Source organism: Gadus morhua, chromosome 1, assembly GCF_902167405.1.
Source record: "Gadus morhua chromosome 1, gadMor3.0, whole genome shotgun sequence".
Lineage (NCBI taxonomy): Eukaryota > Metazoa > Chordata > Actinopteri > Gadiformes > Gadidae > Gadus > Gadus morhua.
In genome coordinates, this window is record NC_044048.1 from 5,305,622 (window position 1) to 5,328,290 (window position 22,669).

The 22,669-nt window shown below is 46.9% G+C and overlaps 1 protein-coding gene across 4 annotated transcripts in view; it reads right to left on the reverse strand.

Moving 5' to 3' along the window:
- kif21b (kinesin family member 21B) overlaps positions 1-22,669 on the reverse strand; it is a 64,175-nt gene that overhangs the window by 30,289 nt on the left and 11,217 nt on the right. For all 4 annotated transcript variants that reach the window (XM_030372998.1, XM_030373076.1, XM_030373155.1 and 1 more), the window contains 17 exons: positions 13,292-13,514; positions 12,725-12,907; positions 11,092-11,241; positions 9,992-10,126; positions 9,419-9,604; positions 8,896-9,011; positions 8,307-8,502; positions 7,306-7,495; positions 6,620-6,683; positions 6,170-6,400; positions 5,267-5,411; positions 4,999-5,125; positions 4,503-4,691; positions 3,136-3,335; positions 1,890-1,997; positions 1,163-1,500; positions 546-729 (listed from right to left, as the gene is read on the reverse strand). In XM_030372998.1, the coding sequence (XP_030228858.1) occupies positions 546-729; positions 1,163-1,500; positions 1,890-1,997; positions 3,136-3,335; positions 4,503-4,691; positions 4,999-5,125; positions 5,267-5,411; positions 6,170-6,400; positions 6,620-6,683; positions 7,306-7,495; positions 8,307-8,502; positions 8,896-9,011; positions 9,419-9,604; positions 9,992-10,126; positions 11,092-11,241; positions 12,725-12,907; positions 13,292-13,514 (2,965 nt within the window). The remainder of the gene's footprint in view (positions 1-545; positions 730-1,162; positions 1,501-1,889; positions 1,998-3,135; positions 3,336-4,502; positions 4,692-4,998; positions 5,126-5,266; positions 5,412-6,169; positions 6,401-6,619; positions 6,684-7,305; positions 7,496-8,306; positions 8,503-8,895; positions 9,012-9,418; positions 9,605-9,991; positions 10,127-11,091; positions 11,242-12,724; positions 12,908-13,291; positions 13,515-22,669) is intronic.

Genomic DNA, 22,669 nt, shown 5'->3' on the forward strand with positions numbered 1-22,669 from the left:
TAAAGTAAAAGTTTCAGTTTTGACACGTTCCTTATAGAACAAAAATGGATACGGCGGCCATTTAAATCCCCACCAGATTCTCAAAACAACTCAGTCTGAGCCCCGATGTTACCAGCATACCAGTAACCCACGCCAGTAAATGTCAGACGAAGGTCATCATCCCTGCCAGTAACATTGTTTAAAAGCGCCTGCTGACTTCCCTAACATTAAACACACCACAGACCACTTCCTCATCGCTCCACTGCCAGGCAAACTGTGGGGTCATCTGGGTTACAGCACGAGTGTGACAGTTAACAAGTGCTGAGTTTGTGTTCGCCAATCACGCTCATACAGATCCTCCATCTCAAGCCACATGATTGGTCAAAACAAATATGACGTGAAATTAAGTGAACTGCCTGTTCACCCAGATCTGAGCTCGTCTTACATCAGGCTTTAGATGATTAATCAGTAGTATGATTTGTGAGATTAGCTAAAGCTAAATTAACTAACAGTAACCTCTGACCTCTTCTCTGTCCAACTATCAGGGTGGGGTCAGGGGTCACTACCTTGATAAGGCGGTCCATGTCAGCCTCCACGTTGGCGATGGTCATGCGCTGCATGACGATGTCCATGATGCGGCGCTCCAGCGTCTGCCACTTCTGGCGAGCCGTCTTGGCTAGGCTGCCCCCCCGCATGCCCGCCGTCACCACGCCCACGCCAAACGCCTTCCTCTGGATCTTCTTCCTGACCCTAGAGGGTGAGAGAGCAAGACAGGAGAGAGAGAAGAAGAAGATGAAAAACGTAAGGAGAAACATTGCGGTAACAATTATATTAGCAGAAATGTCAAGACTGACAATGAAAGATTGAGCTGCTTTAAATGAAGAACCTGTTTGTTAATCTTACCATTGAAAATGGTGCATCTTAGAAAGGAACCAAATCTTATATGCCATTCCCTATATTTCATTGAAATAAAAAAACAATCAAAACTAGAGTAAACTGCTCAACCCGCTAGTGCGCTACCCCTGTACGCAGTATGCCTTGCTCAACCCAGGTTCAACCCCTCCCGGTGGTCTGATGTCGTCATGCCCTCTCCTCCAGCCCACTCTCCTGTCCCTCTTCACCGTCCGGCCCATCAAAGCCCCTTCACATGTAACAAAAGGACCAACACACAACCAGAGCTCACCCAGGGCCGCTGCGGCCGCCCTCCAGGCTGCCCTCGCTCTCCGCCTGGTAGCCATGGGTGTGGAGCTTGCTGTTCCACTGGCGCACCATGCCGATCACCGTGCGGCCCGACTCGGGCTCCGAGCTGCTGGCCGTGGTGCTGGCCGACAGCTCGGCTCCGGAGTCCGGCGGTGGGGGAGGGGGCGGGGGGAGCAGAGGCTGGCCCCAGCGCGACACGCGTCCCGCCACGCGCTCCGACATGGGCTTGGCCAGCCGACGCAGCGCCGTCACCTCCTGGGTCTTCCTGCGCAGCACAAGCTCCTGCTGCCGCTTCTGGGACTCCAGAGACCGGATCTGGTACTGGGGGGGGGGGAGACATGGCGAGTTTATTGACACAGCATCCTTCAAACACAAGGCGGTCCATACTGCAGCGTCACAGCGGAAGGGGCCACATTTTACTAATTACAATTACCTTAACTTTTCATTAAGGGGAGCCAGTGGTTGTACAGCTTATTGAACAGCAGGTTCACTGACATATCATTGCACCATAGTCAAATGCAATTAGCATGTTCCGTGTTTCCATAGAATGCTAACTAACATTGTAAGACTGCTTGCTGAAGTTGAGCTAAATGAAGTAGCATCATAATGACTCTGAACCCCATGTCCTTCCACATCTGTATTAAGTTCAGATATGGGGGTTCAGATAGTGGACAAAGGGGACCGACAGACAGATCATATATCCGCCAGACCTCTTGGCGTCGCTGTTCCTTCTTCAGCTGAGCAATCTCCCGGTTCCTCTTGGCCTCCACAATCCTCCTCCTCTGCTGCTCCTCCTTCATCTGCTTCATGAGTGTCACCTGCAGACGGACACAATGCATGTCTAGTAGTGATCCACCGATATATCGGCCGGCCGATATTATCGGCCGATATTTGCTTTTTTTACATGTATCGATATCGAAAAATATCGGCCGATTTTTTTTTTGCCATGATTTACAGACAGTTCAATAAATGTTAATTTTTTTAAAATTGAGACATTCTAACATTTGTTATCATCATTGTATCATTTTTATGATGTAAATTGAGGGAGGCTGTGCCTGGAAATCCAGACCAACATCTAGAAAACTGTAGGGTCTGGCAACGAGTAATGAAAATGGCCCAGCAACGCTTTTGGCCAGCATATATTGATACATCAATGTGATTGATTAATGTTCTGGGCTAGGGGAGCAAGAGTATATTGCTCGTTCCCAGAGTGACTCGCTGAGCAAATTCAAATTGTGCTCCGGCGAGAACTCTGGATTTCTAGGGTACTATCGGCTCCAGATATCGGCTCAAGAAAATCAGCATCGGCTTATCAGTTATCGGCTAAGGCTGATGAAAAATAATCGGTATCGGCCCTAAAAAATCCATATCGGTCGATCCCTAATGTCTAGCTCCCTATAACTCCCACATATCAAATCACTACTAAACGCTAATGCCTAACTTCCATGGACCATCCATGTTTTCATCCCCTTGATTAACCAACAGCGTGGATGCAATGATATCTAAAATTGCAAATCTCAGAAGTTAAATCTTCTGAGTTGCTCGATGTTTTAACTGTAGTATCAGTTTACCCCGCCCAGCTAGCGTTTAGATTCAAGATGGCCGCTATAGGTACAGCTTCCCCCATTCAGCTAGTGTCTAGATCCAAGATGGCCGCTATAGGTACAGCTTCTCCCCAAAAATAGCGTTTAGAACCAAAATGGCCGCTACAGGTACAGTTTGCATCGACCAGCTAGCATTTAGAAACAATATGGCCGCTACAGGTACAGTTTCCATCGACCAGCTAGCAATTAGAACCAAGATGGCCACTACAGGTGCAGTTTCCATCTACCAGCTAGCATTTAGAACCTAGATGGCCACTATAGGTACACTTTTCCCCCGTGCAGCTAGCGTTTAGATCCAAGATGGCTGCTATAGCTAGTTTCGGTTGGCAGTTGGCGGTGCTCATGGGCTTACCTTGGCTTTCTTCATGTCATTCACCTCCACCTGGAGCTTCTTGAGTTCCCGCTCGTACCGCCCCTGGTTCTTGAGGAGACGGCCATGCTCCTTCTGTGCCGCCTGCAGCTTCAGTAGGTCTCGGTTCATCTCCTTCAGGCGCTTCTCATAATCCTGCTTGACGCGACACGCCTTCTCCTCAGTGAAGTTCTCCATGGACACTAAGAGTCGGGGGAGGAGGGAACCGGAACAGTTTCACGTTATTGACAGTCGAGTACTACATTTTCGTGATGCCGTAGTGTGTGGTGACTCATTATGGCTCTGCTTTCCCACTTCAACTGTATGCCTGAGATACTGTTGTGTGCTTTGTTTTAATTGAATGCCGTTTTAGATGCTTGTAATACATATCATATGATCCCACAGCCCCCCCACCCAGATCCAGGAGTATGATGACGGTCGGGACTATCATGTGTTCTGTGTGAGACATACTGGATTCAGTATTCTTCCATCCGATCTGGTTCTACATGATCTTATTCTTCCTTGACCTATTTTTGGATTACATATCCCATGATTCCCTCCCCCCCACTGACTGAGGTTCTAGAGGAGGCGGTCCCTCTCCTACTCACTGAGGTTCTAGAGGTCCCTCTCCTACTCACTGAGGTTCTAGAGGTCCCTCTCCTACTCACTGAGGTTCTAGAGGACGCGGTCCCTCTCCTACTCACTGAGGTTCTAGAGGTCCCTCTCCTACTCACTGAGGTTCTAGAGGTCCCTCTCCTACTCACTGAGGTTCTGGAGGTCCCTCTCCTACTCACTGAGGTTCTAGAGGTCCCTCTCCTACTCACTGAGGTTCTGGAGGTCCCTCTCCTACTCACTGAGGTTCTAGAGGTCCCTCTCCTACTCACTGAGGTTCTAGAGGTCCCTCTCCTACTCACTGAGGTTCTGGAGGTCCCTCTCCTACTCACTGAGGTTCTGGAGGTCCCTCTCCTACTCACTGAGGTTCTAGAGGTCCCTCTCCTACTCACTGAGGTTCTGGAGGTCCCTCTCCTACTCACTGAGGTTCTAGAGGTCCCTCTCCTACTCACTGAGGTTCTAGAGGTCCCTCTCCTACTCACTGAGGTTCTAGAGGTCCCTCTCCTACTCACTGAGGTTCTGGAGGACGCGGTCCCTCTCCTACTCACTGAGGTTCTAGAGGTCCCTCTCCTACTCACTGAGGTTCTAGAGGTCCCTCTCCTACTCACTGAGGTTCTGGAGGTCCCTCTCCTACTCACTGAGGTTCTGGAGGTCCCTCTCCTACTCACTGAGGTTCTGGAGGTCCCTCTCCTACTCACTGAGGTTCTAGAGGTCCCTCTCCTACTCACTGAGGTTCTAGAGGTCCCTCTCCTACTCACTGAGGTTCTGGAGGACGCGGTCCCTCTCCAGCTGCGTGTCTCTGATCTTGTTCTGCAGCAGGATTAGCTTCTCCTCGTACTGGAGCTTCAGCTGCAGCAGCCGCCGCTGGCTGTTCTCCAGCTCGTCGATCAGCTTCTGCTTGATCTCGATCTCACAGGTCAGGTCGGCCAGGTCGGCCTGGTAGTTAGCTGGGGGTCAAAGATCAAAGGTCAGATGATTGGAAAGCGGTAAGCGACTGTTGGGGGTCGCTGGGTTTACATGAGAAAACTGGAGTCGCAGTAAAACCCAATGGATCAATGCAGATGTTTAACTGGTGTCAATTGTATAAGTTACAAAACATTTTGGCAATGTTTGAATAAAACTAAACTGGAAGCTAAATTGACTTCTGGAAGGAAATATTGAAATTCTATAATTGAACAACTTAATTCTAATTCGGACTAACTCATACAGGTATGTTAATCGATATTGTATAACTAGTTATTAATGCTTATTTACCTTTTTCATCAGAGTCAGACTCTGAATCCACCAGACTCTCATCGCTGTCAAACTCTTCATCTCTACCCTCCTCTTCATCCTCATCTTCGTCATTACCACTCTCCTCCTGCAAGGGAGACATGATGTCCTACACACACACACACACACACACACACACACACACACACACACACACACACACACACACACAAATACCCATGTTATGTGTGTGGTGACCGGTTTTAACAATGATCTTAAAGGCCGGTTACTATAGAATATGCTAGGCTACCTCAGCATAGTTGTCATCTGAATCAACCTCTCCATTCTGTCCATTCTCTCCATCACGTCCGTTGTTCTGTCCGTTCTGTTCGTTCTCTCCGTTCTCGTAGGAATGCAGCTTCACTCTTTTCTTCAAACCTTTCTCCAGATCCGGACTGAAGAAGAGATTTACTCGGGTTAAAATGCCAATGTTGACTTAATGATCACAATTCATGTTTGTTCATTAAGTCTTCATCCAGCTATAAAATAATAACTTGTATGTTTCTCATTGAAAATGGTTTTGTGTCATTTTTCATTATTTAAAAGATAGCACTCATTTCTGAGTATTTAACGGTCAGTTTTGAAGAAGCAAGGACGTATCCAAGCAACCACCTACCCCTACCTGGCTCCGCCCCCTCTGGTCCCTACGTCCACCAGGACTCCCTCCCCCTCTAGTCCACCAGGACCCCCTCCCCCTCTAGTCCACCAGGACCCCCTCCCCCTCTAGTCCACCAGGACCCCCTCCCCCTCTAGTCCACCAGGACCCCCTCCCCCTCAAGTCACCAGGACCCCCTCCCCCTCTAGTCCACCAGGACCTCCTCCCACCTCGTCCTCCTCTGTCCTCCCCACCTCCCAAGTCCCCACCTCCTCCTCCTCCTCCCCCTCCCACCTCGTCCTCCTCCCCCTCTCCCCCCTCCTCCTCCCCCCCTCCCTCCTCCTCCTCCCCCCCTCTCCCCTCCCTCCTCCCTCCCCCTCCTCCTCCTCCCTCCCACCTCGTCCTCCTCCCCCCTCCCCCTCCCTCCTCCTCCTCCCTCCTCCCACCTCGTCCTCCTCCCCCCTCCCCCTCCCTCCTCCTCCTCCCTCCTCCCACCTCGTCCTCCTCCCCCTCTCCCCCCTCCCTCCCCCTCCCCTTCCCCCTCCCTCCTCCTCCCACCTCGTCCTCCTCTGCCGCCTCTCCTTCTTCTTCAGCCGCTCGATGTCCAACTTGGCCCGCCGGATCACGTCCGTCATCTCCGCCTCCATGGACCGGGGGGCGGGGGAGGAGCCAGGTGGGTGCCCGGGGGCGGGGCTTAATGAGGAGGAGGTGAAGGGCGAGCGCGAGGAAAGCCGGGCCGCCTGCCGCCGCAGAGACTCGTTCATGGCCTCGCTCTCCAGGAGCTTAGACCTGAGGGGGGGGGGGGTAGAGGTTAGATAATGTTTAGCAGGAAAACAATGTGGTGAGATTGTGGGGAGAGTGCTTAAAGTACTGCTAGCGCTCCTTATTGAGCTAATTTTTCGACTACGACAATTTGCACATGCATAACACATCCTTTTGAATCCACAGAACACATTTGCCCACACACTTTTCAGAGGCACTGCCATCTCAACAGAAGCCCCTCCTCACCTGAGCTCCTCCACCTCTCTGATGTAGTTCTGGATCAGAGAGCTGATCTCCTGGGTGCCCTCGCCTGAGAACCACAGAGGATCAAATATTCATCACACAGACATCTCAGTAAGTTTCCTATGATAAAAGCGTCATACCAAGCACAATAAGTAGGGCATTGAGGGACACAAATGTATCACAACAGCTCATAGAACTGACCCTAAATGGTAAGTTAACCCCTGTTTTAGATGGAGAACTGCAGGCAAGGTTCAGGTTTTAAAATAAACCCACACAATGGCTTCCAGAGGAGAAAGAGACAAAGATCACGTCACAAACAAAGAGTTTGTCAATAAAAAGCTCTCACTCTGGAAAAATGTTTTCAGCCGGAAGTAGCAGACCTCTTGTATCTACCAAAGAATGGAGAATAGAGAATCTACCAAATTGAACAAACTCAGAGTAAAGAATTACACAGAAATGTTTGCACCACTTTGTGGGACCCAAACTAAACTGTTTTAACTGATTAAATAGATGTTGTTTACTTATGTGGAGCACATTACTTTATGTATCATGAACCATTGACTGAGGCAGCAGATGTGTCGGGGTTAGCCATCTTGCTCAAAGATGCCTACAGGGACTCAACTGGAGAACCCAGCCTTCCATGACATGTGCTTCATAGCTTTTTGGTTCCTACGCCGTGACGGACGCACCAGACTTGGTGAGCAGGGTGTTGATCTGATTGGCCAGCATGTGGGTGACGCGCGTGTTGAGGTGGTCGATGGTCTCCTGCATGGCCTTGACGCGCAGACGCAGCGAGTCGCTCTCCCGCTGCAGCAGGACGTTCTCCTGGTGGAGGTCGCTGAAGCCCTCCGAGCCCTCCTCGGACGCCACGCGTTTCCCCTGGGGGGGGGGGGGGAGAGAGTCACTCATCATGGTCTGGAGAGGCTCGGGCTGTCTCCAAAGGTAACGGGCTCCTCCCTGCTCCTTATAGATGACATCTACATGAAATCTGCTTTTTGCATAAAAGTGTCCAATGAATTAATTATGAGTAGTTGGGAGCGTTGAACATTAGCTCTCCTGATACACGCTTTGATAGATGCCCATCAACGAAAAGAAAATACTTTTTAACCGTTTTAGTTTAAACACAAACAATGGATTTCTCTTCTTCCAAATTCCTCTCTCTCTCCTGAGCGTAAAACCAGACTATCACTCTCCTTGTTCGATAAACCACAGATCAATCAAGCGCAGTGCAAACATGCTAACGTTTCACTGTTCTCTCATCTCCATCACGGCCGGCCTAATGTTTGTTTCACTTAAGCAAATGGAGGCATTGATCAATATGTCTGTCTCTCTGCAATGTCATTGTTTTTTTATTTCCTGGTACAACTCAATGCTCCTGGCCCCGATCTTCTCCCCTGCCTCGTTGCTCTCTGTCAATTCCCACCAGTTTGGTTTCACATTGTTTGTGCCTTTACACTCTATTTCCCTCTTTCCTAATCAGTTTTTATCTTTGGTCTCCCTCTCTTAGACCAAATTATTTGAATTTCCCTGAAGGAGCATTCCCAAGGGATCAATAAAGTCTCTCTCTCTCTCTCTCTCTCTCTCTCTCTCTCTCTCTCTCTCTCTCTCTCTCTCTCTCTCTCTCTCTCTCTCTCTCTCTCTCTCTCTCTCTCTCTCTCTCTCTCTCTCTCTCTCTCTCTCTCTCTCTCACCGCCTTATACTCCATCAGCTCCAGCTGCAGACGGGCGATCTCAGCGCGCAGGGCGCTGATCTGCTGGCTGGTCTTGTCCTGGTTCACCACCACCTTGTTCTTGATGTTGCGCGCCCGGTTAGCGTACTTCAGCGTGTTCAGGGTCTCCATGAAGTCCCTGTCTGACGGACTCACGCACGCGATCATCACCGTCCGACTGGAGAGGGAGTAAGAGAGAGATAGTGAGAAAGAGAGAGAGAGAAGATGTGAGTATGTATACTGGTTTGGCAGGTTGGTGTGTGTGTAAGGTCTGTAAATTCTTGACAATGAAATGAGTAACTAATAAACAAAAACAAAATTCATAAGAATCGCAGTTAAGTGTCAGTTGGTACTTATCCCAAGACAATAAGGCTATATCCACACAAGTGTCACATCTCTGTGTACCTTAATCATATCATAAAAAATAAAAAAACGTAATTACTCAATTTTTTAGCAACCGGTTTAAAGTGTGAGTGAGTGAGTGAGTGAGTGAGTGAGTGAGTGAGTGAGTGAGTGAGTGAGTGAGTGAGTGAGTGAGTGAGTGAGTGAGAGAGTGAGAGAGTGAGTGAACCTGTTCCCTCCCAGTGAGTCCTGCAGCAGGCGGGTGAGCTTGGAGTCTCGGTACGGGACATGACCTCCTTTCTTAGTCTGGTCTCCTAGAGCACTGATCACATTCCCGAGAGCCAGCTACACACACACACACACACACACACACACACACACACACACACACACACACACACACACACACACACACACATTTCAAACATCAGTATAACCTCTTTATTAATTGATGTAGTTATTTTTTAGCTTGGTCTTTCTCTACAATTTATACATATTGATGAAAAATCCACACTTAAAACCCCCCAGGTCCATGATAGGTTCATCAAGATCATTCCCTAACGGATGAGTGATGGATCATGACGTAGTCGACATGTTGACTGCGACACTTTACGTCTTGATGGCTCTAACTGCGCTGGGGCTGAGGCCAACTCCTGGACAGAGCTGGAAGCTAGCGCTGAAGCGTGAACATGAGGCTGAATGCAGATGAAGCCACACAGACACACACACACACTCGTCCCTGCGTGCCTCACCAGTCCACAGTTGATAGAGATCCCCTCCCGGGCCCTCTCCCCGGTGGCCCCGGTGCGCTTCAGCCTCTCAGAACCGGCCAGGTCCACAAAGTGGAACTTGGCCATGAGGGTCTCGTACTCTGGCTGGCTCATGGTCCCCCCGGAGCCCAGGCCATTCAGCTCCCCGCTCAGCTCCCCCCCGTTCTCCTGGACGACAAAGAGGGAAGGAAGAGGCCATTAGTATTCAGAACCATTGAGTTTGAGGTTGATGAATCTTGATGAAAGTAATTAGCTATTAATATCGTAATATCATTATATTATCTTCAATCACAATCAAAAAGCTAGAGGAGGAAAGAGCAGAGGAAAATACATGACATCACATTATTGTACATTGAACAAAGACTAGGAAAACACTAGAAATACGTCTTCTTGTTTTTCAGGAATCTGATGGTATGAGAATGGCTTGTGCGTAACAATACAAAATCGGACTTTCTATCCCACAACATTTCTCAATCACAACACCTGTAGGTCATTCTCCTCCACCCTCGTCTCCCACACTACTTCCCCCACGCCCTCTCCCCCCCGGAACCTCACCAGGTGGGCCGGCTGGCAGACCCTCATCTGGCAGAGGTGGATGGTGAAGATGGCGTGTGAGCGGGAGCTCTGGGCGTTCATCTGCGTGCTGGCCGTGGTGCGTGAGAGAGCCCCCAGCTTCAGGCATTGCAGCATCTGCAGCACACAACACTTCACACATGAGGCCCGCCTCATAACATATGGACACATGACGTATGGGCGAAGATATATTCATTCATTACACGGGTCTTCTCAATGCCGTGGAACGCTCCGTTCACTTGCATGGGCCCTTCACAACTAAGTATAATTGACCGCTGTCAAGGAAAACAAAGGATTTTTTTGCCTCTAATGACGTCTTTGGTATCACTCCGCAAGTAGTCCGGTAACTTTTCAACCCCAGCGTCTTTGGTTTGCTAAGCAACGTCAACGTCTTTGGCGGACTATTTCTCTGCTGATCAACGCTACGAATGCTGGTTACAAATACATTGTAAAAAGACACACCATGTGAAGATATTTTTTTCGTTTTGGCAAGTAGCCGTGTGATAAGCGGGATAATGTATAGAATATATCGCCGGTCATTATCGAAAATAAGACCCTTCAGGGCGAAGCAAGACACCTCCTCTGCACGTTGGTGTCTTGTTCGCCTTGTCTGGGCTTATTTTCCCTATAATGACCGGCGTTCTATACAATATCCCTTACATATTTCAATATTCATTATCTATATATATATAGGACACAATTTATGTATTTATGATACATGGAAGACAACATATGAATATATTATATATGTGATACAACGTATTTATATATGATACATGGGAAACCCTTTGTCTCAATAAAAATGTTAAGTGACTCATATTAGACTACACAGCATACAAAGGAAATGAAGAACAAAGGCAATAACAAGTTCTCAGTAATCCTGGCAACGTCCATATGACAATAGTATAGGTGTGGCACACAGTATAAATATGAACAAAATCTAAATGCTTTCAACAATGTACAAGACAATGCAATAAAAAGATTCTTAAATCGTAAAACGTTATATGCTCAAATTTCAGAGGTTGTAGGTGGGATACAGAATGACCTGGGTACAACACAGACACACGGACACACGCACACACCTCCTGCTCTGAATGGACCAACCGGGAGGTGACTCCGGTGGTGTAGATGCTGCCGCTGGCGTCCTCGTGGATCTTGATGTTGGACTTCCTGCAGCGGCTGTCCAGGTCCTTGGAGCTGTCAAACAGGTCCAGGATGTCCTCGTTGTACAACTGCAGGGGCAAAGCATCGAAGGCTGGGTAACCAGGGAGTGCATATGAACTTGATTCTTTGAAATAGATAATACATACAATATCTCAATACAAGCTGGGTAATTAACTAGAGAGTGTATGTTGAATAGATACTGGGATTCTATAAAAATATCTAGAGATACAAATAAACAACAAATTACACAAATATCAAAAGTCAACCAAGGGGTGGCCAAGGTTAACTCTATATAGTTATATTTATATACACAATGACACATCTGTTTCATGAAAGAGGTTTTTTTCTGACTGCATACTATAGCCCGCCTGTGACAAGAGGAGTATCTTTATACTTGTACACAAAACACCTTAACCGTCAGCGCCACAATGCTGGAGGTAAAGCTCAGAGGTCAGAGGTCAGCTGACAGCTACCCCACAACAAACACAAACGCACGCACTGACGGGCAAATGTGCATGCACACACACAAACATACACACACACATTTTCACATAATCATCTATCTAGCATCGTTATTGATTTATGCAGTTATGTTTGAGTTGAATCTTGCTGTACAATATAGACATAAGTAGATAAATAAGCCACACTAATGTAGATGTACACAAAGACAGATATACACAGACACATATACACAAACACACACACACACACACACCTCTGTTCTCCATCAACACAGATGACCTGACCCATGACCTGATAGCAGGCTCACAAATGACAACAGATAAGCCATCAGACTCAACATCCAGGGAGCGGAGAGAAGGTGCATAATGACTTTAAACACTGGAAAGTCGAGGTCGTCTGGGAGTTTAGCAAACACAAACACAAACATTAACACAAATTAGAAACATATATTAGCTACCCTGGCCAGTGGCTACTATTACCCAACGACCCCTGCTTCAGTGTTTTTAATATCCTGATGTCTCCATCTTCATGGCCAATCCATCTCATCAGCCCATTAGCTGATGGTAATAATGTCAGACTTAATGGCCGGCATGAATCAAGAGCCACAAAGAACCGGAGCGCTTGTCATCACTCTGTCATTTCCTGTTTGGAGATGTAGGGGAGAGGGGGGGGGGGGGGGGGGGGGTGGGTCCTTGGCTGCCATGTTTCATGTAGCATCTGGTTATCATTGAAATGGCTGCACTGTAGGGTCGTTCCCTACGTAACTACCCGTATGGGTAGTTACGGCTTGGACACAAGTACCCTACCTTTCTAACAAGGGGAGTTTACGTAGAGCTTGGAAATCTTGATCAAGGACGACTGTGGAGATTAAGGTTCAAGCCCATAACCTTTCAGCTCAAAGTTGATGCATGTGTGTGTACGTGTGTGTGTTGATGCCCTAGCCCTTGTGAGTGCAAGTAAGCGCAAATCATAATAGAAAACACAACCCGTCACATGTGCCGTCCAGGTCTAGATAGTGTGTGTGTGTGTGTGTGTGTGTGTGTGTGTGTGTGTCAGTCTCTCGCTCTCAACATGTGTGAGCACCATTACCTCCAGGAACTGGGCGCTGACTTTAAAGTCTGGCGGCTGGACGCCGGCCTGCTGTGCCTCGGCGCGCCGGCTTTGGATCCCCTCAAACAGATGGTGCACCGCGCGGGGGATGATGCCCTGCTCCTCCTCGCTCACGCTCAGGTCGAAGCCCGTGCCCATGCTGTACGTCTTGCCCGAGCCCGTCTAGCACGCCATGGATACATAGACACAGGTTAACGCAGAGACGAGAGCACACACACACACACACACACACACACACACACACACACACACACACACACACACACACACAAAGACAGTGTCCAGCTGAGGCATCTGAGGGAAACCTGTGTTTTAAGTGAAAAGATGCGCTTCTAATGCAAATCAAAAGGCAAACGTCCAATTGCTGCAAAGACATTTGCAACATTTTCCACTTAGTGTATCACACATGCATTTATACAGTGTCTATATTTATCCACGACCATGAGATATTTTACATCCCCAAAAGGGACTTTGGTGGGGGGGGTCAGTGGATATTTACTCATCATCAATGCACAACTTATCCCGTGCCATCCCAGAGGAGCTTACCTGTCCGTAGGCGAAGACTGTGGCGTGGTAGCCGTCGAAGCAGCCCTCGATCAGCTTGTGCACGCAGGCGTGGTAGAGCTGCTCCTGCTGGGAGTCGATGTCGAACACGTAGTCGTAGGTGAAGGCCTTGTCCTTCCCTAGCAGCACCTGGGGCTCCCCGGGCGTGACCAGCGTGCACACGTGGCAGCCCTCGATCTTCTCCTTGGCCATCTGGGGGCGGATCCTGGGCAGAGTGGAGGGAGGATGGAGGGGAACGTGATTATGGATCGTTTTGTTGTTTGTAGCCTAGCCTACTATGAGGTATTTTAGTTCCTTTATTTCCTTACTTGTGTATGTATTGTGTCTCACCTCCACAGCGGTTTTACCAATGTCTTTCCTTATTTCCTAATTTTCTAACAATTCTTGGTTCGTCTCCCTACATATACACATATTGAAACCACTACTGATAACGTTGCTTTTCTCCCCCTTTTATCTCCCCCTGAAAATGTCCCATTAACATGACATTATTTTACATTTAGTGTATTTAGCGGCCGCTTATATTCAAAGCAACATTAACAGTTGAGGAAGAGAACAATCAAGGTGATTTTTTTAAGTGCTATAAGTGCATGACGAGTAGTTATTGAAGTCAGAAACGGGATTCTTAGAACCAGAATAACACACAAATGCTCCCTAACAAGTTTTGGGTGTCGGACAATGGTATGCAGACGGCTGCTCGGCCAGACAAACCTGCTCAAAAGGTCAAATTGGCACAGAGTAGACGTCATGATGGGAGGATGGAAGACTACCCTCTGACACCAACATAAACGTCAGGAGGGTCGAGCCACACGTGATACTAATCTTACACTGACAGGATAGTCGAAAGGATTGTTAAGGAATCAATGTATATATTGTATATGGTGTATAGAGAAGAATGATTACAAATAAACGCTGTTGGCATTGCAAGTTCCTTTTGGATGAATAAAGATGTGTCTTTATCAAATCTTAAATTAGCCCTGTCTAACCAGGTGCCCTAAAGAGGCACTGTTTCTGATGCGTCTTTGAACTGACAGAATGGGGCCGAGATTAATAATAATCCTCTGTTTAATAATTGAATGAAACAAGTCTGTCAGCCGCAGAGGAGACACTATTTCACATGATTGACGCAATACGATTCCCAGAATATGTTTCTTATATGATCGTTCAATTAATCTAAATATGAGGGAACTTTTTGACTGAAGTAAGTGTGAAAGTGAGAAAAGAAATGAATATGTTCTGTTGTGCCCCAACTTGGTTCTGAGACAAGACCAACAATGTATAAATGTGTGCGCAGTTGGAAGATAATTACTTTAGGCTGTGTGTTAAGACCTAAACGCCACACACACACGCACGCAGAGGCTCACGCTCGCACATAAACAAACAGAGCCCTGAAGCCTAAACCCAAGGGGGCCTGGGTACTCTCCCACACAGCAAGACCACACCAGTGGGAGACTGCAACAAAGGAACACACACACACACACACACACACAAAAAATGTAATGAACTGTTTTGTGGTTGATGGTGATGCAATGGGCACACACACACACAGACACTCCCACCACACATATAAAGTAACTTCTGTGTAAAACACAAACTGTACACATACTGTACTACTCAGAGCCTCCTACCTTCATTCCATAAGGTTCCTTCATGCATACATTTACAACCACGCCCACCATCTCTGCCTATCTGAGTCCCTCTCTTTATCTTGACCTCCCCCTCCCTCTCTCCCCCTCTCCATTTATCACTGTCCCTCTCGCTCATTCTCTTTTTAACTCTTACACACACACACACACACACACACACACACACACACACACACACACACACACACACACACAGACACACACACACACACACACACACACAGCGCCTGTCAGTAATAGTTTTTACGCTCATGATAAAATCCTGCTGACATAGTTGTGTTGTGACCCTCGGCAGCCTTCACCGGGACGAACGTTGGAAACTCTCTTAGTAATAACACTCAATAGAATGGGAATACTCAATACAGTTTGGGAATACTCAATACCCTGTGAGGTGGTGGTGGTGTATATGTTTTGTTGTGTTGATGCAGATGCAGATAAAATATGATGATGCTAATATGAATGGCTAAGACTGGCCTTTCCTAGAATACACTAATAGAATATCTAATATGACAAAAATGATAATTTGCCCGTTAATGGGATTGGGATTATTCATTGCAATTAACAAATTATTGGTTCAATTTGAGTTTAAACAGTTGTAATTTAATTGCTCGTACAAAGTCCAATTTGTTTATGTTTTTATCATAAAATAAAGTATGCAATTAAATGCAACCTTTCACATGAAGTTAATTTATTGCACTTAATATGCAATTAATGGTGCAATATTACATACAAACGTTTGATATGAACAAAGGCAAAAAAGAAAGATTTAAAGGAGAAGACTTACGATGAGAAGTAGAGAAAAAACTGAGCAATAGAACAGAGACATTATGTCTGCATAATACTGGATGAAAGACAATTTATATTTCTGTGACACAAACACACACTCACACACACACACACACACACACACACACAGGTCACCAGAGAGTGAGAACAATTAACTGAACTGCATATAATCAATGGACAATTCTTCTGATAATCGTTGCCTTTATAGTAGCTGCACCAACAAAAGAGGCACCATAGAATGTATCACATGCACTAATTAAACACAGAACATATTGCCGCTAAAACTATCCGATTACACTGAAATAAAATAAAATATATAAGGGTGACACAACAGACGAAAACCTAGAGCACAAGATCAAGAAAGAGATACAGAGAAAGACAAACAGAGGAAAGGAACATAGAGCGAGACAGAAAAGAAACAGAGAAAGAGAAAGAGAGAAGCGCAGAGAGACTGAGAAAGGATTCCTTTATCTCATTTTCATCTATGCACACTAATAGGAAAATGTACTAAAGTACCCTGGAGTCCAATCTCAACCCACCCGCCTCACACGCACGCGCACACACACAATATACCGGTCTCATTCCGCTTTTAAACATAACATGTACTGCTGCATTCAGGCCAACAACACCTCCACACACACAGAAACAGTTGGAACTGTTCATTAGGCTACCCCTATCCTGCCAAACATACAAGCAGTACAATTCTGAAAATCATTAAAAGTCAGCTCTGAGGGCTTGGCTTATTAGGAGGATTATCAAACCAAATAGTGCTCATTAGGAGAAGCTTCCTCTCTCACACACACACACACACACACACACACACACACACACACACACACACACACACACACACACACACACACACACACATACACACACACACACACACACACACACACACACACACACACAAGCCTATACTCAAAAGGGTGAAAATTGTGAATTGTAACTGGTAACTTTTTTGGTACATTTGACCTACCTTCCCTCCTACAAGGTTTCGTAACAACAACAACAACAACAACAACAACAACAACAACAACAACAACAACAACAACAACAAAAATGAAGCTAACGGCAAGCTGCAAAGATTCAACCAACAAATCAGAGCAGTTGGCATCAGCAGACATCATCAAAGACAACCTTTGATCTTAAACGAGACATGTGTTTGCTGATATCGAACATTCATGAGTCATGACTGCTAAAAACACAACCACCAGCTAGATAACCCACTTATTTTTTTGAATGGCTTTTGTCATTCTTGGCCTACTTTCTCTAGACAACTATTATCTATTGAGCCATCTAGCAGAGGCACTTAATCCTAAGGGCCTTACTGTAGGCATTTTTACACTGCCAAGCCAGTACGGTCGCGGCTTATAAAGAACATTAACCCCGCCACTCTCACTTCAAGTATCTACTCCTTCCACCTCCCTGACATCCACAATCTATCCATCCCTGATGATCGGTTTCTCATTAAAACACTGGACTCCATAATATTCTTAGTTCTCTTAATCTGTTAAAAAACAGATCGGTTTCTTTCTCCGTCTCCACCAATTGGTTCACCCCCGACCTTTGTCTCATAAAAGCCAAAGGTCGGCAAATTCAATGACTTCATAAAAAAACTGATCTCACTATTTACAAAGAAACGAACAATAACCATATCTTACATTATAAGGACTTCATTGCCAGCAGTGAGGGAGGTGGAGCACTACCAATTAGATCTGGTGGGGCTACCCTCTATGCACAGTCTTAGCTCTGGTACCGTTCTCCTGGATAGGGGATGGACTCTATTCTCCTCCAGAGATGCCCAGGCTGTGAGGCGCTGGGGGTGTGTGGGGATACTCATGATCCCTGGCTGAGCGCCGTGGTGTAGGGGTTTACCCCGATGGACTAGAGGGTCGCCTCCCTACGCTTAAGGGTGGTGGGGGGAAAACTCTGAAAGGTGTTTGTGTGTATGAACCGAATGGCAGTTCAGAGTACCCGTCCTTCTTGGAGACCCTGAATGGAGTCCTGTATGGGGCTCCAGCAGGGGTCTCCATAGTTCTGCTGGGAGAATTCAACGAATCTCAGCCGAGTGTGAGGCAGCTGGGATGAGGATCAGCACCGCTAAATGGGAGGCCATGACTCTCAACAGGAAACCGGTGGATTGCGTACTCCGGGTATGAAATGAATCCTTAGCCCAAGTGGAGGAGTTCAAGTGCCTCGGGGTCTTGTTCGAGAGTGAGGGTACGATGGAACGGGGGATAGGATGAGAAGCCTAGCCATCGGATTAGAGCTGCTGCTCCTCTGCCTAGAAAGGGGTCAGTTGAGGGGGTTCATCTGGTGAGGATGCCCACTGGAGGCCTCCCTCGGGAGGTGTTCCAGGCATGACCAGTGGGGAGGGGACCTCGGGGTAGACCCACGACTAGGTGGAGAGATTTTATCTCCACACCGGCATGGGAACGCCTCGGGATCCCCCCGTCAGAGCTGGTCACTGTGGCCCGGGAAAGGAGAAGTCTGGGGCCCCCCGCTGGACCTGCTGCCACCGCGACCCGACCCCGGATAACCGGATTGACGATGAGGATGAGGATGACGAGGCATTGCCAGCACTAAAACCCACTGCGACTCCAGCATAATCACTGCCAATAAGAGGAAACTCCAAGTCACTGTTCTCCCTACTTAACAAAACCACCAAACCCCAGGACTCTCTCCCCCCTCAGCTGTACACAACCTCCTTCTGCAGCTCCATTATGTCCTTTTTCACTTCAAAAAGCAAGAACATCCATCACCCTCACCTTGGATTAATCCCTTGACTCAGCATCTCACTCTCTCACTCTCCTCCTTCCAGCTCCCCACTCTCTCAGAAATCACAGAAGTCCAAACCAATCCAAGCCATCCTCTTGTCAACTGGACCCCCTTCCCACACAACTTCTGAAAGCCTGCATCCGTTCTCTGGTCCCCCTCATTTCTGCCATCATCATCATCACTCCTCTCTCAACACTGGAACTATCCCTACATCCTTCAAAACTGCTGCCATTAACCCAATTTTGAAAAGAAATGGCACCAACCCCTCCATCTTCAGTCCTATCTCCAATCTACCCTTCATCTCTAAGATCCTTGAGGAAAACTGTTTCCCAACTCCATTCTCACCTATCCCACAATAACCTGTATGAACCGTTCTGGTTCGGTTTCCGCCCACTCCATAGCACTGAAACAGCATAAGATTACCAACGACCTCCCAATGGTTCTGGACCCCTCACCGTCCTCATCCTCCTCGACAGCCTCTGTCCCAGCCTCTGTCCCACCATCCTCCTCAACAGGCTCTCTTCCGTACGGATCACCCACACTTCTTTAGACTGGTTCACATCTTACCTCTCTGGCCGCACTCAGTTCATTCAACTCAAGTCCTTTATTCCACCCCCTCCTTCAGCGCTTACCCAGGGCTCTGGCTCTCCCATTGGTACCAAATCCACCTTATCCAAAGCTTTTCCCTCACTATTGATAACTCCTCCATCTCAACCTCCCCCCAGGTTAAGGGTCTGGGTGTCATCCTTGACAGCACACTGTCCTTTCAATTCCACATCAATAACGTAACCCGGTCTGCGTACTTACAGCTATGAGTGCCCCTATGGTATGAATAAAGTACTGATCTAATCTAACTAATCTAATCAAACATAATATAACCCCAAACATACACACTACCATATCATGAAAGAGAAACACAAAATATTGCCACACATGAACCAGAGCAATAAAAAACAATTACTTTAAACTCTCTTGCTGCTTGTATCATTTTGGCATTCGTACACTTGAGCCCTCAACCCTAAAGATAACCAAGGCTCCAAGAACCAAGAGATAAACACGCTTTTCACCAGTAATAGCCACGACTCCCTTCGGCTCTCAGAATCAGAAGGCCCTGTTTCCTTGGAAACTGCACACACTGCACACAGTGTCTCCAACTAATGTGAATAAATGTGTGTGCTTGCGTGCGTGCGTGCGTGCATGTGTGCATGCTCAAAACTTCAACAAAATAACAACTTATTTATGCAAATGTACAATAATCTTTGATTTCAACCCAATAACTTGGGGCACTTTCCGGCTGGCTACCACATGACAAACCAGAATAGAGACCACGATATTGTGGAAAGTCACCAGTGAACTCACGCTACCAACAACTGCCCCCTGCTCTGCTGCCAACACTGCCTCATGTGAGTGTGAGTGTGAGTGTGTGTGTGTGTGTGTGTGTGTGTGTGTGTGTGTGTATTAGTGATTGACCGATACATCGGCCGATTGGGCCACCATACTCATACACATGAGTTTATGTCAATGGGACTGTCAAAAAATAAGTTGACTACCACTGTTCTCGGGGCACATTTGACAAAGTCACTCGTCATTGTGTTTTTCCCTGGGCTTGTGTGGTACCTCACAATTCAATTCAATTTGATTCTTTAGGTCTTGATTCGATATCAATTAGATTCGATTTGATATTGATCCAATTGCTTCGATATCGATTCAATAATGAGTTATTGTCATAGGTGGAGAATGTTAATGTTATATTGCTTTTATCCACAAAAACAGCACCTCCCTGCTTACTTGTTTTGTGCACAGGCCTCTAGGTACATACAATCTAAATGCTTTTCCTACTGATCAATGCTAGTCTACTGTGGTATCTTCTTTGGTGGTAGATTAGAGGACCTCAGCTGGGTGCTAAAAGAACACTCACCCCCTGAAAGGAAGTGCGCCTCTATTTACAATGTGTGACCTACACATTTGAAACACCTTGACATTTGTATAAAAATTCAAAAGAGAACCAGATTGCCAAGCTGAGTTTACATTTGAACAGGCAAAACAACGTGACACATGATAACTTTGTGTAAAAACAGTCCTATGAGAGAGAGAGAGAGAGAGAGAGAGAGAGAGAGAGAGAGAGAGAGAGAGAGAGAGAGAGAGAGAGAGAGAGAGAGAGAGAGAGAGAGAGAGAGAAAGAGAGAGAGAGAGAGAGAGAATAATGAAATATAACAGGTTTATGTCCTAAATGCATAGAAAAGTAAGAATGAAAAAATAAATAAAGAATGAAAAAAACAAGCAAGGGAAAGAACCAAAGAAGGAACAAAAGAACCAAACAATACAAGAATCACAGGCATTGCAGAGGGAATTATGTCCTCATTCATAATGGATTACTGTATGTAATGCAACAGAAGCTGGTTTTAGAGAGGAGCTCTGGGAATATCTGTGTCCATTGACTGATACAGAAGAGTTCATTCAGGGTCAGCCTCAGAAGGAGGGCTGGGTGTACCACAGTATGGAAGGTCACAAGAAAAAGATCCTGCATCTTTTTATTTATTTGTTATACGAGTTTTGTACAACACAAGACATTCGTATCATGTCTTGGATGTCATTACAGTCTAATGCTCATTTCAGGAGTATTGGCAATGTTTACCCCTCAAGAGAATAATTTCCTTCAATAATGAATCACCTTCTTTCGCAAAAAGGAATAACTTTCAAAATGGGCCTATAGAGCTAGACTTCTCATGAAAGAAAAAAAAAGACACGTGGCAGCTTATTAAGCTCCACAGTCAGCATTCTGCCCATTTAATCAGTGATTAAATCCCCATTGATTTCCTCCAACAACCGCTAGCAGAGAGAGATTTGGTGGATAAAACCATCCCTCCAGGGCCCATCCATCTGCTGTCTCCTACGTCTCAATCCTGTCCACGTCGGCAATCCAACTTCCCCTGTCTGCACGGAGCAGTCAGGGCCTTTGTGTACCAGAAAGGTGTTGTTGTGAAGGCTGAATAACGGCCACACAACCTCGCAAAACACAGACCTGGGCCTGCTCAGTTTACCACAGGGCCGTTCACACCAACTACAGCTGGTCTGCTGCTGCACTGTCCCCAATCTACCAGCCCTGGCCCGGCATCACAGCAGGCAAGCAGGCTGCACGCCAAGTAGCACACACACACTCTCTCTCACAAACAAATAGTGTCTCTCTCTCTCACACAAACAGTCTCAGTCTTAGTCTTAGTCTCAGTCTCAGTCTCCCTCTCCCTCTCCCTCTCCCTCTCTCTCTCTCTCTCTCTCTCTCTCTCTCTCTCTCTCTCTCTCTCTCTCTCTCTCTCTTTCTCTCTCTAGAACAGACAGTCCTACAGTGCTCTATAAAATTCCTCGCAGGAGGCAAAGGACAACCCATGGACACGTTGCCTGCAGTCCAGACACTCTGGTTGTTGAGGTAGACCGCAGGTTAATTGTGTGCTGAGCAGGTTTCATTGTACTGCGCTACCACGGCTTTCATGAAAGGAGAATCCATAAATTCGCTATCGATACATGTGATATTATATAGGGTAACCGGTTACAATAAGCATACTGTGGCAACCCCACGCCGGCGGCCATGGAGGAAACTTGTCAACGCTCTGAACAGCGCCCTCTCCATGGACAAGTAGTCCAAGCGAGATGCATCCAACACGGCTGTAACCGCCCACCAATCAAGCAGGCACAGACGATCACGGGGAGTGAGATCACCTGGTGGAAGGCGGCGGCAGAGGGGTATTAAAGGCCGATCCCACGGCAGTCAAGGGAGAGAGACGCAGAGGTGAGACCGACATGCTGTCGCCCTAACGTGTGGAATACTTTCCCCTAGGAATAGCTCAAGGACGCCGGGAGCAACGTTCGCGCCGGACACCAAGACGGGCCTGGCCGGAGATCCCCCTCCCCTTGTCCCCATAGTGGAAGTTGCCTTAGTTAATTTATGATTTTCCTTATTCCCCTGAGCGGTCCTGAAATAAAACCCTTGTTCCGACACCGGGCTTGAGCGTCCTTAATTGGGAATCCCAGCCACCGACCACTGGGGTTGCCACAGTACACATAAACCATTAATTGAGTTAAGTTAACGCAGTAATGAGCATTAACTAAAACTTGATTTACAATAAACTATTGATCTTATAATTAATCAATAATG